The sequence below is a fragment of the Ranitomeya imitator genome, chromosome 4 (genome assembly GCF_032444005.1).
Source record: "Ranitomeya imitator isolate aRanImi1 chromosome 4, aRanImi1.pri, whole genome shotgun sequence".
NCBI classification, from domain to species: domain Eukaryota; kingdom Metazoa; phylum Chordata; class Amphibia; order Anura; family Dendrobatidae; genus Ranitomeya; species Ranitomeya imitator.
Genome location: NC_091285.1, coordinates 348,649,466 through 348,664,020, shown reverse-complemented (window position 1 = coordinate 348,664,020; position 14,555 = coordinate 348,649,466). Strand labels below are relative to the sequence as shown.

The 14,555-nt window shown below is 43.5% G+C and overlaps 1 protein-coding gene across 1 annotated transcript in view; it reads left to right on the top strand.

Moving 5' to 3' along the window:
* Nucleotides 1-14,555, top strand: part of TPRKB (TP53RK binding protein) — a 20,383-nt gene extending 5,828 nt beyond the window's left edge. Inside the window, exons 3-5 of the mRNA XM_069764994.1 lie at nucleotides 5,601-5,723; nucleotides 12,741-12,917; nucleotides 13,467-14,555. Of these exons, the coding sequence (XP_069621095.1) occupies nucleotides 5,601-5,723; nucleotides 12,741-12,917; nucleotides 13,467-13,553 (387 nt within the window). The 3' untranslated portion in view covers nucleotides 13,554-14,555. The remainder of the gene's footprint in view (nucleotides 1-5,600; nucleotides 5,724-12,740; nucleotides 12,918-13,466) is intronic.

Here is a 14,555-nt window from a genome sequence, read left to right as displayed (position 1 = left end):
GGTACCGTCACACTAAGCGACGCTGCAGCGATACCGACAACGATCCGGATCGCTGCAGCGTCGCTGTTTGGTCGCTGGAGAGCTGTCACACAGACAGCTCTCCAGCGACCAACTATGCCGGTAACCAGGGTAAACATCGGGTTACTAAGCGCAGGGCCGCGCTTAGTAACCCGATGTTTACCCAGGTTACCAGCGTAAAAGTAAAAAAAAAACCAAACACTACATACTTACCTACCGCTGTCTGTCCCTTGGCGCTGTGCTTCTCTGCCCTGTGTAAGCACAGCGGCCGGAAAGCACAGCGGTGACGCACGCCGATTCAGCAAAGTCAGCATGAAGTCCAGCGACGAAATAAAGTGCTGGACTTTCTGCAACGACCAACGACATCACAGCAGGATTCTGATCGCTGCTGCGTGTCAAACTGAACGATATCGCTAGCCAGGACGCTGCAACGTCACAGATCGCTAGCGATATCGTTCAGTGTGACGGTACCCTTAGGGTACCGTCACACAGTGGCACTTTGATCGCTAGGACGGCACGATCCGTGACGTTCCAGCGATATCGTTACGATCTCGCTGTGTCTGACACGCTACTGCGATCAGGGACCCCGCTGAGAATCGTACGTCGTAGCAGATCGTTTGAAACTTTATTTCGTCGCTGGATCTCCCGCTGACATCGCTGAATCGGCGTGTGTGACGCCGATTCAGCGATGTCTTCACTGGTAACCAGGGTAAACATCGGGTTACTAAGCGCAGGGCCGCGCTTAGTAACCCGATATTTACCCTGGTTACCAGCGTAAATGTTAAAAAACAAACACTACATACTTACCTTCCGCTGTCTGTCCTCCGGCGCTGTGCTTCGCTGCACTGGCTGTGAGCGCCGGCCAGCCGGAAAGTACAGTGGTGACGTCACCGCTCTGCTTTACGGCTGACCGGCGCTGACAGTGCAGAGGAAAGCACAGCGCCGGAGGACAGACACGGAAGGAAAGTATGTAGTGTTTGTTTTTTTACGTTTACGCTGGTAACCAGGGTAAACATCGGGTTACTAAGCGCGGCCCTAGCAATTGTGAAAAAACAGCTCCCGTATTTATTCTGCCATCTGCAACGTTTCGGTCCGTGGACCTTTTTCAAGCATAGTTAAAAGACAATACAACCACCATTATATACCCTTAGGCCAAACCCATTAATTAACAAGCAACCAATGGTGTGGCTCCATACACCTGGAAAAAATACATCATAGTGCAACATACATATACACATATAAAAACAGTCCCACATTGCCAGCCCCCTATATATACTAGCCGCTAACATAGTCCAACTACCTCTGATCGCTCGCCGCTATTGTATCACACTCATAAATCCCCAATAAGTCCCCAAAGTCCACAATGTAAACAAATATCACTCGCACCAATCCGGGTACTGCATCCGCGATCGTCATGGCATTGTGGGCGTGTTCAGAACAAGAGCAGTCCAATCAGCTCCTAAATCTTAGATCATGTGATCGACATATGCCCAGCATGCAGCGCTCCTCACCGCGCTAGTTCATAGGCTGCTGGTCCACATGTCAGTAGTAAACAAACACCGCCCACTCTTGTCCAGTGGTGCACATTGTACTGAACATGTCCGTGACATTATCCCTGTCCGTAGCTCATATGCGCATGTCGCAGTCCCGGACTCCAGTACAATCAGCACACTGAGTCCATATAGTCAGCGACTGCGTATGACAGAGGAATTCTCCATAAATCTCTTCATGACAGATGGCTCCAGTGAGCGGTCCCATAGCGCTATAATGACGGAATCCAGCATAGTCAGCACACTGAGTCTATTTAATCGGCAACTGCACCTGACAAAGTAATGCTCCATAGACTTCTTCATGATAGATGGCTCCAGTGAGCGGTCACATAGCGCTACAATCAGCGCGCAAAAGTACATCCAGGCTCATAGCTAGGTATAGTATTTTTTCCACTCCAGGTCCATAGTATACAACGGTATACAATATGACATTTCTCCACTGGACACCTTATATATTTATCCCCAATATCGACTATTCATATATTATGTGATCCGTCATTTTAAATATTTACATCTTTTTATATGGGCCTGTAATGAGAGACGACATATACAGAAAAAAAACAACCATCATGATAACCTAAACTCAGTCCGTATCAAGCTCCTTGCAAGGACATACATACATTACAAACACCTTTGGTACCAGGGATTCCCAGCCCGTCTCCCATGTTGGTACTTGCCCAGCCTCAAGCTGCTTAGCATTTGCGATCTGACGAGAGCAGGCACATTAACTCCTGAGACATATATATATTTTTTATCCTGGAAAAAATACATCCAAGCATAAAAAGGGGGGAAAAAAGGGGAAAAAAAATCACAATTTATAAAAAACGGATTAAGGTAGATATCAGGCGAACAGCCACATTCTATTCAGATCAAATTGATCAAGAGGCTACATTTGTATATATAGGACAGATCTAAAAGGCAACTGTTAATGAGACCACCCCTAACAAAAATAAACAGTATATAATAGAATTAAAAACAATAATACACCGATAAGGTACCACAAAGGCCCAAAAGGACCTTACAGGAGACAACTTTGTTGATAATCAATATTTAAGCCTTTTGGAGAGAGAGTATCAAGCTCATAGATCCATTTCAATTCTTTTCTCTTCAGAAGGGAAACCCGATCGCCACCCCGTCTTGGCATAGGTACATCATCAATGACTCGGTATCTGAGCTGATTAACCGAGTGCCCGAACTCATGGAAGTGCCTAGGTACTGGAAGGTCAATCAAATTTGTTCTAATAGTACTTTTATGCTTTGAAATTCTCGCTTTGACCTCCATTGTGGTCTCCCCTACATAGTAGAGACCACACGGGCAGCTAAGGATGTAGACCACAAAACTACTTCTGCATGTATATCGTTTCCGTATCATATACTTTTTTCCAGTGTGGGGATGATAAAAACATGCCCCTTTGATTAAATTATTGCAGCTTGCACATCCGAGACAGGGAAAAGAGCCAAATTTTTGAAATCTGACCAGTGTCACTTTATGTGGTAATAACTCTGGAATGCTTCAACAAATCCCAGTGATTTTGAGATTGTTTTTTCGTGACACATTATACTTTATGATAATGGTAAATTTAGGTTGATATGCTTTATGTTTATTTATAAAAAATATCAGAAATTTGAAAAAAATGTTACAAAATTAGCAATTTGCAAACTTTGAATGATTATCCCTTTAATCCCGATAGTCATACCATAGCAAAACATTAATAAATAACATTTCCCACATGTCGGCTTTACAACAGCACCATTTGCAAAATGTTATTTTATTTTGTTAGCATTTTAGGAGGATTAAAAATGTAGCAACAATTTAAATTTTTTTCAAGGATATTTACAAAATTTATTTTTTTAGTGACCTATCCATGTTTGAAGTGAATTTGGGGGTCCTATTTATAGGGAAACCCCCACAAGTGATACCATTTTAAAAACAGCACCCCCTGACATATTGAAAACTGCAGTCAGGTCGTTTGTTAACCCTTCGGGTGATTTTCAGGAATTAATGCAAAGTGGCATGAGAAAAATGAAAATGTGTATTTTTATCACCTAAATGTCACTAACTTCTGAACCGATTACTACAGCCGGCAGACTCTGAGGCCGCTATTTGGTCATGAATTGCCATGGCAAACATCAGGACCACACAATTATGATCTGAGACCACCAATTGGGATAAAGAGGAAGCTCCCACAGTCTGTTAACCGTTTATAATGATGTAGTCACTATTGACAGCAGCATCTAAGGGGTTAAATAGATTTGGACGGTGCAAACACTGATCGTGGCTGATGCAGCAAGTTGTCAGCTATAGTGGACAGCCGACAGCTACTGGATTGTCACCTGTATGGGGATATAAGTCTCTTATATCTCAGGTCAGTTAAAAGGCGTATTGGCGGTCACTAAGGGGTTAAAGTAGTCTAAGTCTGCAGATCCTTCCTTGAGCTGCCCACATCAGACACCACCAGCTCGTCCTTCAGATTTCTATTTCTCCTATATGAGAATAGTGGGGGCGACTGAAACTCACTCACATTGTCATGTCCCCTCCCCAGAAGTGACCAGTGCCTTCGAATCACATCCGAGATCTGGCCACTCAAACCATTAAATGCTGTCACAAATGGTATCCTCTTATCAGACTCTATAGCAACCTTGGGAGTAAGGAGCTCATCTCTTCCTTTCGACAATGCTTTAGTTTTGAATGTATCCAGGTCCTACTTAGGATATCCTCTCGCCAGAAATTTTTGGCACATCTCATTAAGCCTCAAATCTATAAGAGAGTCACTAGAGACAATCCTCCTGACTCTTAGGAGTTGGCTCCATGGGAGGGACTCCACCATTTTCCGTGGATGTTCACAGGAAAAATGTAAAACATTATTCCTGTCTGTCTTTTTGACAAATAGGTCCAGCGACCACACAGCGACGCTGCAGCGATCGGCATCATTGTCGTATCGCTGCAGCGTCGTTTCAGTGTGACGGTACCCTTAGAGGCAGGTGCTGGCTGTATCACACAGCTGGCACCCGCTGTTTGTAATATGGAATCTGCTCTTGACGCAGCTCCATACACTTGCTCCTGATGTGCTCCGCGCATATACAATATGTTGTCACCCCCAGGGAGGTTTTACAAGTTTAAAATCTATGTAAAAACATAATAGGGTATCAGTTTTACTAAAGGCCCTCCATACATACTACACAAATGTAGGGGTGATGGTGTGCACTCGAGTCTGGGACACGGAGGTGCTGGTATAACGGACCGTGTGGTCCAAGTCAATCAAGTATAGAAATATACCGCACACTCAATTTTGGTATGATGCAAAAAAGGAAGGTTTTGTGCCAAATTTATTCAAATACAGAATACAAAAAGTTGCCACATTGAAAATGCATAGGGTCCACATTCCCACAGCAGGGCGCGGGAGCGCCACTGACAGCATACTAGGATACGAGCTCTAACAGTGAGACGGCCCTCCTTATCAGGCTCCATATTCCCGGGACACAGAGACTATATCTGACCCTATGCAAAGGACATACCTGGAAGGGATCGCTTATTTTCCTCTACCATTGCCACTGTTGTGTATAATTATAACAAGAACCAGAGCAACCCCATGAATAAGACCTGGGAGGGTCGAAACGTTGGGTTCTCTCTACCATTTTCAATGTGGCAACTTTTTGTATTCTGTATTTGAATAAATTTGGCACAAAACCTTCCTTTTTTGCATCATACCAAAATTGAGTGTGCTCCATACATACTAGACTTGGGCCAGCCATCCTGGGCTCAGCCGACAGTCTAATGTACATAGGGGCAACCCAACACTCCCCTGGCAGATGTCAGGGGGAAGAAGGACCCAGCCCTCTGAATTTCAGTGGCCAACCTTTTGTTCTTCGGGAGATAAATTGCTGCTAGAGGTGTTTGGTCGTGGGTTTCTTATGTATGGGGGAGTCGGGAGAGATGGGTGTCAGACAAAATATCTAATGTACATGTATAATCTATGCTTCATCATGTTTTGGGATGTATTCTGTATTGATGTGTTTTCTTTACCACTCCAGGTACTAGATCCTCTTCAGGTTCTTGTGGCAGTAAATAAAGCAGTCCATCTACAGAAATTAGGAAAAATGAAAACTAGAACTCTCAACTCCGAGATTATATTCAATTTGTCCCCAACCAACAATGTAAGTATATATATTTATAGAGATTTTCTGCTCTGTTATTAAAGTTAATATAGGGAAGCCTTAGTTACACACAAATCTGCTTTCCAATCCAGTGCTTCCACTCTGATGGTCTCATCTGGACCAGAAGCTATGATGTCCCATTCACCTGACTCTGCGGCCAATCAATGTCGTCAGTGGTCAAGTCAGTAGTGGAGTTTCCATTGTTAGTTTCAGTTCAGCGAAGACCATCACAGTGGCAACTGTGGAGGGCAGGTGGATTTGGGAGGGAAACAAGGACATTGCTAGGGTCCTAAAAAATTAGGGACCTAAGCCCCGAAGAGCATGTCTCCCCAAAGAGCCCCCCTCCATTTAAAAGAGGATCTTTACATATATAATTATAGTATACCACTTTTGCTAACCAAAAATACACTATACAAAGACCAATAGTACTACTGTAAAAGGCCAAAACAATACTGCTACACATTGTCCTCGACCATCACCACTACACAGCGAATACATAATATAATGACCTCTACATAACAAAACACTCTATACAAAGAACAATGATACCAACATTAACCTTCTACTACGTAACAACTGAAATACATTGAGCTGTTACTAAATAAAACACAGAAGAAAACTATTTAAAAAGCAAAATTGCCAAAATATAGTGACATATAGTGGTAGATATCAGTCCTGCAGGATATTAAAGTATAGTTACAGATAGTGACTTACAGCTTATGTTCTTTCTGATGGCATCGTTCAGACCTCCACGACTTCTCGCAGCCATAGCTCATCTGCAGACATTACAATAAAGACACATTTCATTTCTCACATTTCCAACACTGTCCCTAGCTGTTCCAACCTACAATTACTCCCCATTCTGCATGCACCTGCGGCGTGGAACAGTGACCCCAGTATTTAAAGAATTGTGTCATTACTATGATTACCCATTTCCCCCCAAAATAGTGTCCCATAGAAAGTTTTAAAACCCCTAGTGTGCTACCTTTAAGTTATAAAGCCCTGTATGCTCCTTTTGAAGGTTATAATATCCCAAGTGCCCCCTTTCAGCAACAAACACTTTAAATTGGCATTCAAGGGTTACAACGTGCCCCCTAAAAATATTTATGCCATCTGAGTGTCCCAATCAAAACTATTGTCTCCAGACCACATATTAGTACCACATAGTGTCTGAATGATACAACACATACAAGGGACAAATACTACCACACCATGACCAGACCACATATTACTACCACATAGTGACCGAACACTACAATACTGATCATTAATAAAAACCACAACACTAATAGCACAATAGCACTAATATTACCATCAGTGCCATTACATGCAGGAGCTCTGTCTATAAGGTACAGGTAATACAGTGATCACTGGTGACATTATACGCAGGAGGTCTGTATAAAGTGTCAGTGTACAGGCAATACTGGTGATATTATACACAGGAGTTCTGCATATAGTGTCAGTGTACAGGTAAAACAGTGCTCACCAGTTCCATTATACAAAGGAGCTCTGTATATAGTATGTAGTGTAAAGAGTGCTTGTATATGTAATACAGTGACTCCCCACTGACGTCTCTGGTTGAAGTAATTCATCTTTGATTTTCTTCTACATCCAGTACTGACCGCTATTGCATCTTCTTGCCAGGACTCGTCTCTACAGAAAATAACATACAGTCATCTATAGCTGATCGCTGCTACAATAATGCCTCCAGACCACATATCACCACCACATAGTGTCTGAATAATACCACAACATACAAGGAACAAATACCGTCACACCATGACCAGACCACATATTACCACCACATAGTGACCGAACACTACAATACTGATCATTAATAAAAACCACAACCCTAATAACATTAATATTACCATCAGTTCCATTAACCGCAGGAGCTCTCTATATAGTGTCCGTGTATGGATAATACAGTCATCACTGGTGACATTATACACAGGAGCTCTGTATATAGTGTCAGTGTACAGGTAATAGGTAATACAGTGATCACCAGTGACATTATATGCAGGAGTTCTGAATATAGTGTCAGTCTACAGGTAATATAGTGCTCACCAGTGCTATTATACATTGGAGCTCTGTATATAGTGTAAAGTGTGCTTGTAGATGTAATACAGTGACTCACCACTGATGTCTCTGGTTGAAGTCATTCATCTTTAATTTTCCTCTTCTAGCCAGGACTCATCTCTACAGAAAATAACACAAGGTTATCTATAGCTGGTCGCTTCTACAGCACATTCCCTACTTTTTCCCCGATTTCTACAATTCACCAATGAAGAAAGCACATTACATAGTGCTGCCCTGCACAGTAACAGGAAACACCCACCCCCCATTGAAAATGGTATCCTCAAAAGTAAAATATATTACAGCAGTAATAATGTCCCCTAATTGGCCCCTGCAGTAATTATGTTCCCAACTTGCTACCATAAACTAATGTATGTTTCTCATTCTTTGCCCTCATACAGTAAATATTTCCCTTCCCCCTTCCTGTAATAATGTCCCTATCCTTGGCCCCTTCCTGTAATGTCCCTTATTCTGGTCCTCATATGCCCCTTATCCTGGTCCTTATATGTGCTCCATCCTGGTCCTCATATGTCCCTATATTTTCTCCATCTTGGTCCCCATATGTGCATCATCATGGTCCCCATGTCTCCTATCCTCGCCCACTGATATTCTCCATCCCGGTCCCCATATGTCCCCCATATTGGTCTCCCATATATGTCCTATCCATGTCCTCATGTGTCCCCAATATTGCTGTACTTTTGTAATTAAAATAAAAAAGTTTCTCCTCACCTGTCTAGCAGAGTCCTTTTCCAGCTCTAAATGGGGTGTGGACCATCTGGCAGATGAGTGACGTCATGTGCCGGCGACGTGAATGCAGACTTCAACTGCTGGCCTCTGATTGGCAGGTGGTTGTTAAAGGTGATATCCGGGACGTTAAAAAAAAAAAAAATAAATTGCCTAAGCACTACCAGGCAGGTAGTCGCTACCTAGCCGCCTGCCTGTTGTACATGATGCCATTCTCCGCTGGCACAGAGCAGTCACAGACTTCCGATGATGTCATATGAACAGCGCACATTCAGTTGAAATAGGCGGCACACTGAACCCCAGATCAGGGCGACCCCCGAACTCTATAGAACCGTCCGAATCCCACCCCTGGTTACGTCCTTTTCTGACAGCCTATAGAAATATGCAAATTGCCTCTTCAGAGAAAAAGAAGACTTGAACTCTATAGCGCCACCTGTTGGAAATAGCGATCCTACAAGTCACAATCAACCACAATAATACATTCTATCTACTATATAATTGTCTACGGGTCACTTCCGTCTATCTTTCTGTCTGTCGCGGATATTCATTGGTCGCGGCCTCTGTCTGTCATGGAAAACCAAGTCGCTGATTGGTCGTGGCAAAACGCCCACGACCATTGCCATGACCAATCAGCGACGGGCACAGTCCAGCGGCAAAATGGCCTCTCCTTCCTTCCCGCAGTCAGTGCTCGCTCCATACTCCCCTCCAGTCAGCCCTCGCACAGGGTTTATGCCAGCGTTACCGGAGCGCGGTGTAATGCACTCCAGTAATGCAGCTATTAACCCTGTGTGACCAAATTTTTACTATTGATGCTGCGTAAGCAGGTCCTGCGCTCATACCAACCCTGGCATGCATTGCGATCTCGCGAGATGATGACGTAGTGGTCTCGTGAGACCGTGATGCACTCTTGAGACCGAAGCGCACGAGGAGCATTGGTGCAAAGCGGGGGCCAGGTGAGTATATAACTTTTTTTTTAATTCTTTTTTTTTTTAACAGGGATATGATGCCCACATTGCTATATACTACGTGGGCTGTGCAATATACTGCGTGGGCTGTGCAATATACTGCGTGGGCTGTGCAATATACTACGTGGGCTGTGTAATATACTACATGGGCTGTGTAATATACTACGTGTGCTGTGCAATATACTACGTGGGCTGTGCAATATACTGCGTGGGCCACGTAGTATATAGCTCAGCCCACGGAGTGTATAACAGCCACGTAGTATATAACAGCCCACGCACGCAGTATATAACTCAGGCCACGTAGTATATAACACAGGCCACGTAGTGTATAACACAGGCCACGTAGTATATTGCACAGCCCACGTAGTATATTGCACAGCTCACGTAGTATATTGCGCAGCCCACGTAGTATATTGCTCAGCCACGTAGTATATTGCTCAGCCACGTAGTATATTGCTCAGCCACGTAGTATATTGCTCAGCCACTTAGTATATTGCTCAGCCACGAAGTATATTGCTCAGCCATGTAGTATATTGCTCAGCCATGTAGTATATTGCCCAGCCATGTAGTATATAGCACAGAGACGTAGTATATAACACTGCCCGTGCAGTATATAACACAGGCCGCATAGTATATAGCACAGAGATGTAGTATATTGCACAGCCACGTAATATATTGCACAGCCACATAGTATATTGCACAGCCACGTAGTTTATAGCACAGAGACGTAGTATATAACACAACCCATGCAGTATATAACACAGGCCACGTAGTATATAGCACAGCGATGTAGTATATAGCACAGCCACGTAGTATATTGCACAGCCACGTAGTATATTGCACAGCCACGTAGTATATTGCACAGCCACGTAGTATATTGCACAGCCACGTAGTATATTGCACAGCCACGTAGTATATTGCACAGCCACGTAGTATATTGCACAGCCACGTAGTACATAACACTGCTTATGCAGTATAGAGCACAGTGATGTAGTATATTGCCCAGCCCCGTAATATATTGCCCAGCCACGCAGTATATAGCACAGCCCACGCAGTATCTATCACAGCCCACGTAGTATATAGCAATGTAGGCACCATATCCCTGTTAAAAAAAAGAATTAAAATAAAAAATAGTTATATACTCAGCCTCCGTCAGCCCCCCGGATCCAGCCGAGGCGTTTACCGATGCTTCTCGCGACGCTCCGGTCCCAAGAATGCATTGCGGTCTTGAGAGATGATGACGTAGCGGTCTCGCGAGACCGCTATGTCACCATCTCGCGAGACCGCAATGCATGGACCGGTCACCGGAGCGTCGCGAGGAGCGGGAAAGGAGCCGTAAGGTGAGTATATGATCATTTTTTTATTATTATTTTAACATTAGTTCTTTTTACTATTAATGCTGCATAGGCAACTAGTGTGACCCCGGCCTTACTGTATTTTGCTGACTATAAGATGCACCAGACCATAAGAGACCCTCCAAATCTTGGAGCGGAAAATAGGAAAAAATGTTTTTAAATAAAATGATGGTGCATCTTGTAGTCCCATTTTATTGTAGCTTACCGGGGGAGCAGCTGCTGTGGAATGGGATCACAGGAGTGGGGCGATGCTGCGGGCACTGTGCTGGGAGGAGGATTTGTTCCAGCGGTTCAAGGCTAAAGGCCCTGAACTTTCATAAAATTTCTCGGCGGTGAGAGGAGTCCCCTTCCTCACAGCTGTCCACGTAGTCTTTACTGGTTATTTAAAAGGGAGGACACAAAAAAATGAAACGGGGTTCCCCTTATTTTTAGTAATTCTAAACAGACAGCTGCAATAGGCTGGGAAGGAGCCATGGGTATTGGCCCCCTCCCAGATTAATAACTCTAGCCTTCAGCCACCCCAGAAATAGTGTACCTATTGGATGCGCCAATTCTGGCGCTTAGCTTTGGCTCTTCCCACATGCCCTGGTGTGATGGCAAGCAGGGTAATGGTTTAGGGGTTGATGGGTCAGCTATGTAATGTCCATTGACATCAAGCCCATGGTTGAGTATTGGAGAGGTGTCTGTCAGTCACTCACATTACTAGCAGCGTAATCAAAAGTAATAAACACACACAAAGAAAAGTCCTTTAATTGTAAAAATCAGTTCTCGACCGTCTTACACGCATCTATTACCAAAACAATAATAATAATCCAAAGTGATCCGCCGTAAATCCATCCCACATCCCACCATAATCAATAATGTGACTGCTCAGCACAGCCGCCGGAACACAATGAGAGCAACATGAGAACCCGGCTACAGTGACGAACGGTGATGTAATTAAAGTTACCACAGGTCACAGGCGGCGGTTCTCACGGTAACTTTTGTGTGAGCCAGCATGTGACCTGACGTCACTGCTCACAGGGTGAGAAAGTTCATCATAGGCAAACGGAAGAGCCGAGGCTAAGCGCCAAAATTGGCGCATCTGATGGATGCGCAATTTCTGTGGTGGCTGAGGTCTGGTGTTATTAGTGTGGCCATGGCCCTTTCCCAGCCTATTAAGATCAGCCCATAGCTGTCTATTTAGCCTTTGCTAGTTATTAAAAATTGGGGGAAACCACGTAATTTTTTAATTTTTAGGGGAGAAGGTGTCCCCTTTTTAATAGCCTGTAATGGCTATGCAGACAGCTGTGAGCTGTTATCAATAGGCTGGGAACCTTTATGGACATTGTCCCCTTCCCAGAATAATAACACCAGCTGTCTGTTTTCTTTCAGGTGGTTAATAAAAATAAGGGCCTCACGCCATTTTTTAAATTTGCTTATTCAATAAATACAAGTACAGAAAGCTACACACGCAAGCACTGATTGTATGTCACACTGACATTTCTGTCTGTTTCTCATCGCTACTCATCTCTATCTTTGGCGTCTTTAATAAATTTCTATGCTGCATTTCATTCCATACGTGTCACACTGACGGCACCCGGATATGGATGGCACATGGACCATGGATCTCGCCAGTTCTGTTATCCTCCAGCAGGACGCGTGAAGGCGGCCGTAACTAGTGTTTGGGATCCTCGCTGTAGGCGGAGGCCCTCTTCCTGTAAATGTTAGGATGATATGTGACAGAACATTACAGACGGACCACTGTAAAAACAGCGTGTTCTCAGGGCACCGCAGTACATGTCGTGTGCTTTTTTCTCTACTAGAGGAAATGAATCGAATAAACAAGATATGTCTAAAAAAAGAGCTGTAGCGAAGTAAATGTCTTTTCCGTTTAGATCTCGGAAGCTTTTAGAAAGTTTGGCCTGTCAGACAGTGACTCTGGAGTTCTTGTGGTTTTGACTGACGATGGGACTGGAGCTTTGAATTCTCAAGAACTAATCTCTCACGTTGATGGCCATCAAGTTCCTCTAACAGATCTGTCCAAATTGACAGACTTCACAAAAGTGAAAAAGGTACCTGAGCCATCAGACCAATCCAGCTAGGTCTCCTTACTGGACTCCGTATCTGTCCTAATCTTTACTGTTTCCTGTCCCTTATCGCAGATTGAAGCAGGTCCTCCTTGAGAAACCGCCAGTAATTATCAGAAAGCAGCCATAACTATATATAAATCTCTCTGCACACATATGGCTTTCTTTTATCATTATATTTATCCGTTCACATTTGGTATTGCTGCTAATTCAGAATATAAAAGTCGGTGTTACAATGAAGCCCCTTGATTTAAATGGCTTTTTATCATGTGTCCAGTTTATTTTACTCTTGTTGTAAAAAGCATCTAGATATATAAAACTGTCATCAATAATTAACGGACAAATAATTTCTTTTTTTTTTGTAATGAACCAATGAATTCTGATGACAACCTCCCCTTTTTTTAGTGTACATTGTAACTTTGCTAACCCATCCTAGGAGGGTCTGACCTCTGAGACCCCTTATGTTCATCACATATTTGTTAATTTTTCACTGATTTGCATTCTCTTTTTTTGTTTGTTTGTTTTCATTTCTAGGTGTATAAAATTACAACAGAAGAGGAGAAAATTGGTTCTCTATTGGATGCCATTATTTGCAGAATGTCAATCAAGGATGTTTTGTGAAGAGCGTTTTTTTTTCTTATTAGAGTGGTTGTCCACTGGGGGCCATATAGGAGGACATAACTACAATATGGGGGCGAGATTGAGGGACAATTTTAAAGGGGTAGTCCACTTCTCAGACAACCCCTACTGTATTCCTATATTTTTGCCCAGTAAAATAATGCCTATACGCCGATGCTGTTCCAGCGATATCGGCACTGACTCTCTCGGGGCTCACGTGACATTGTTACAAGAGCCCTGCAGCCAATAAATGCTGGCTTCACTGTCCTCTTTGGCAAATCAAGACATACGGAGGAAGTAAGAGCTGCTGCTCTGTCGCCTCCTCTAGATGTCAATAACATCCATAGGAGACGAGAGTGAAGCCACCGCTGATTGGCCGCAAGGATCTCGTGACATAGTAGTGTCACATGTTGCGGGAAAGCCAGTGCTGACACCACTGCAACAGTGCTGGCGGTGAGTATAGGCATTATTACTTTACTGTTGGGGGACATAGGGATTCAGAGTTGGTTGTCCAAGTAGTGATCAACCCCTTTAATACTCCTAGGGAAATATTGCTTGATATGTCTTCCTCCAAGCCCAGCCATTGCTCCCAACAGATTTCCATTGGCAGACTGGCAGAATAGAGAAGACTGCTGGGCTATTCTACCCGTCAGAAGACACTGGCATCCCACAAGATTCGGTCTTGCAAAAATGGTGTGCATGCTGCTGGTGTGAACAGAGACTAAATGCACCGTCATTTTTAATAAAACAGTATAACAGTCTGTAAATATATTCAGTTGCACCGACAGTCCTTTCTAGTGGAAATCTTGTGTATACCTTGGTTTTCAACATTACATGAATGCTCATTTATATCAGTTTGTGGCCATCTGAAGCTCTTCTTGGGTTCACCAGCGAGACCAGCAGTTCACTAGTCATCAGTAGGTTGTATTTAGAAGATGACCTTTCTTATAAAAGAACTATTCCTAGAATAAAAAGCATTAATAAAGCATTACCCATCTATCACCA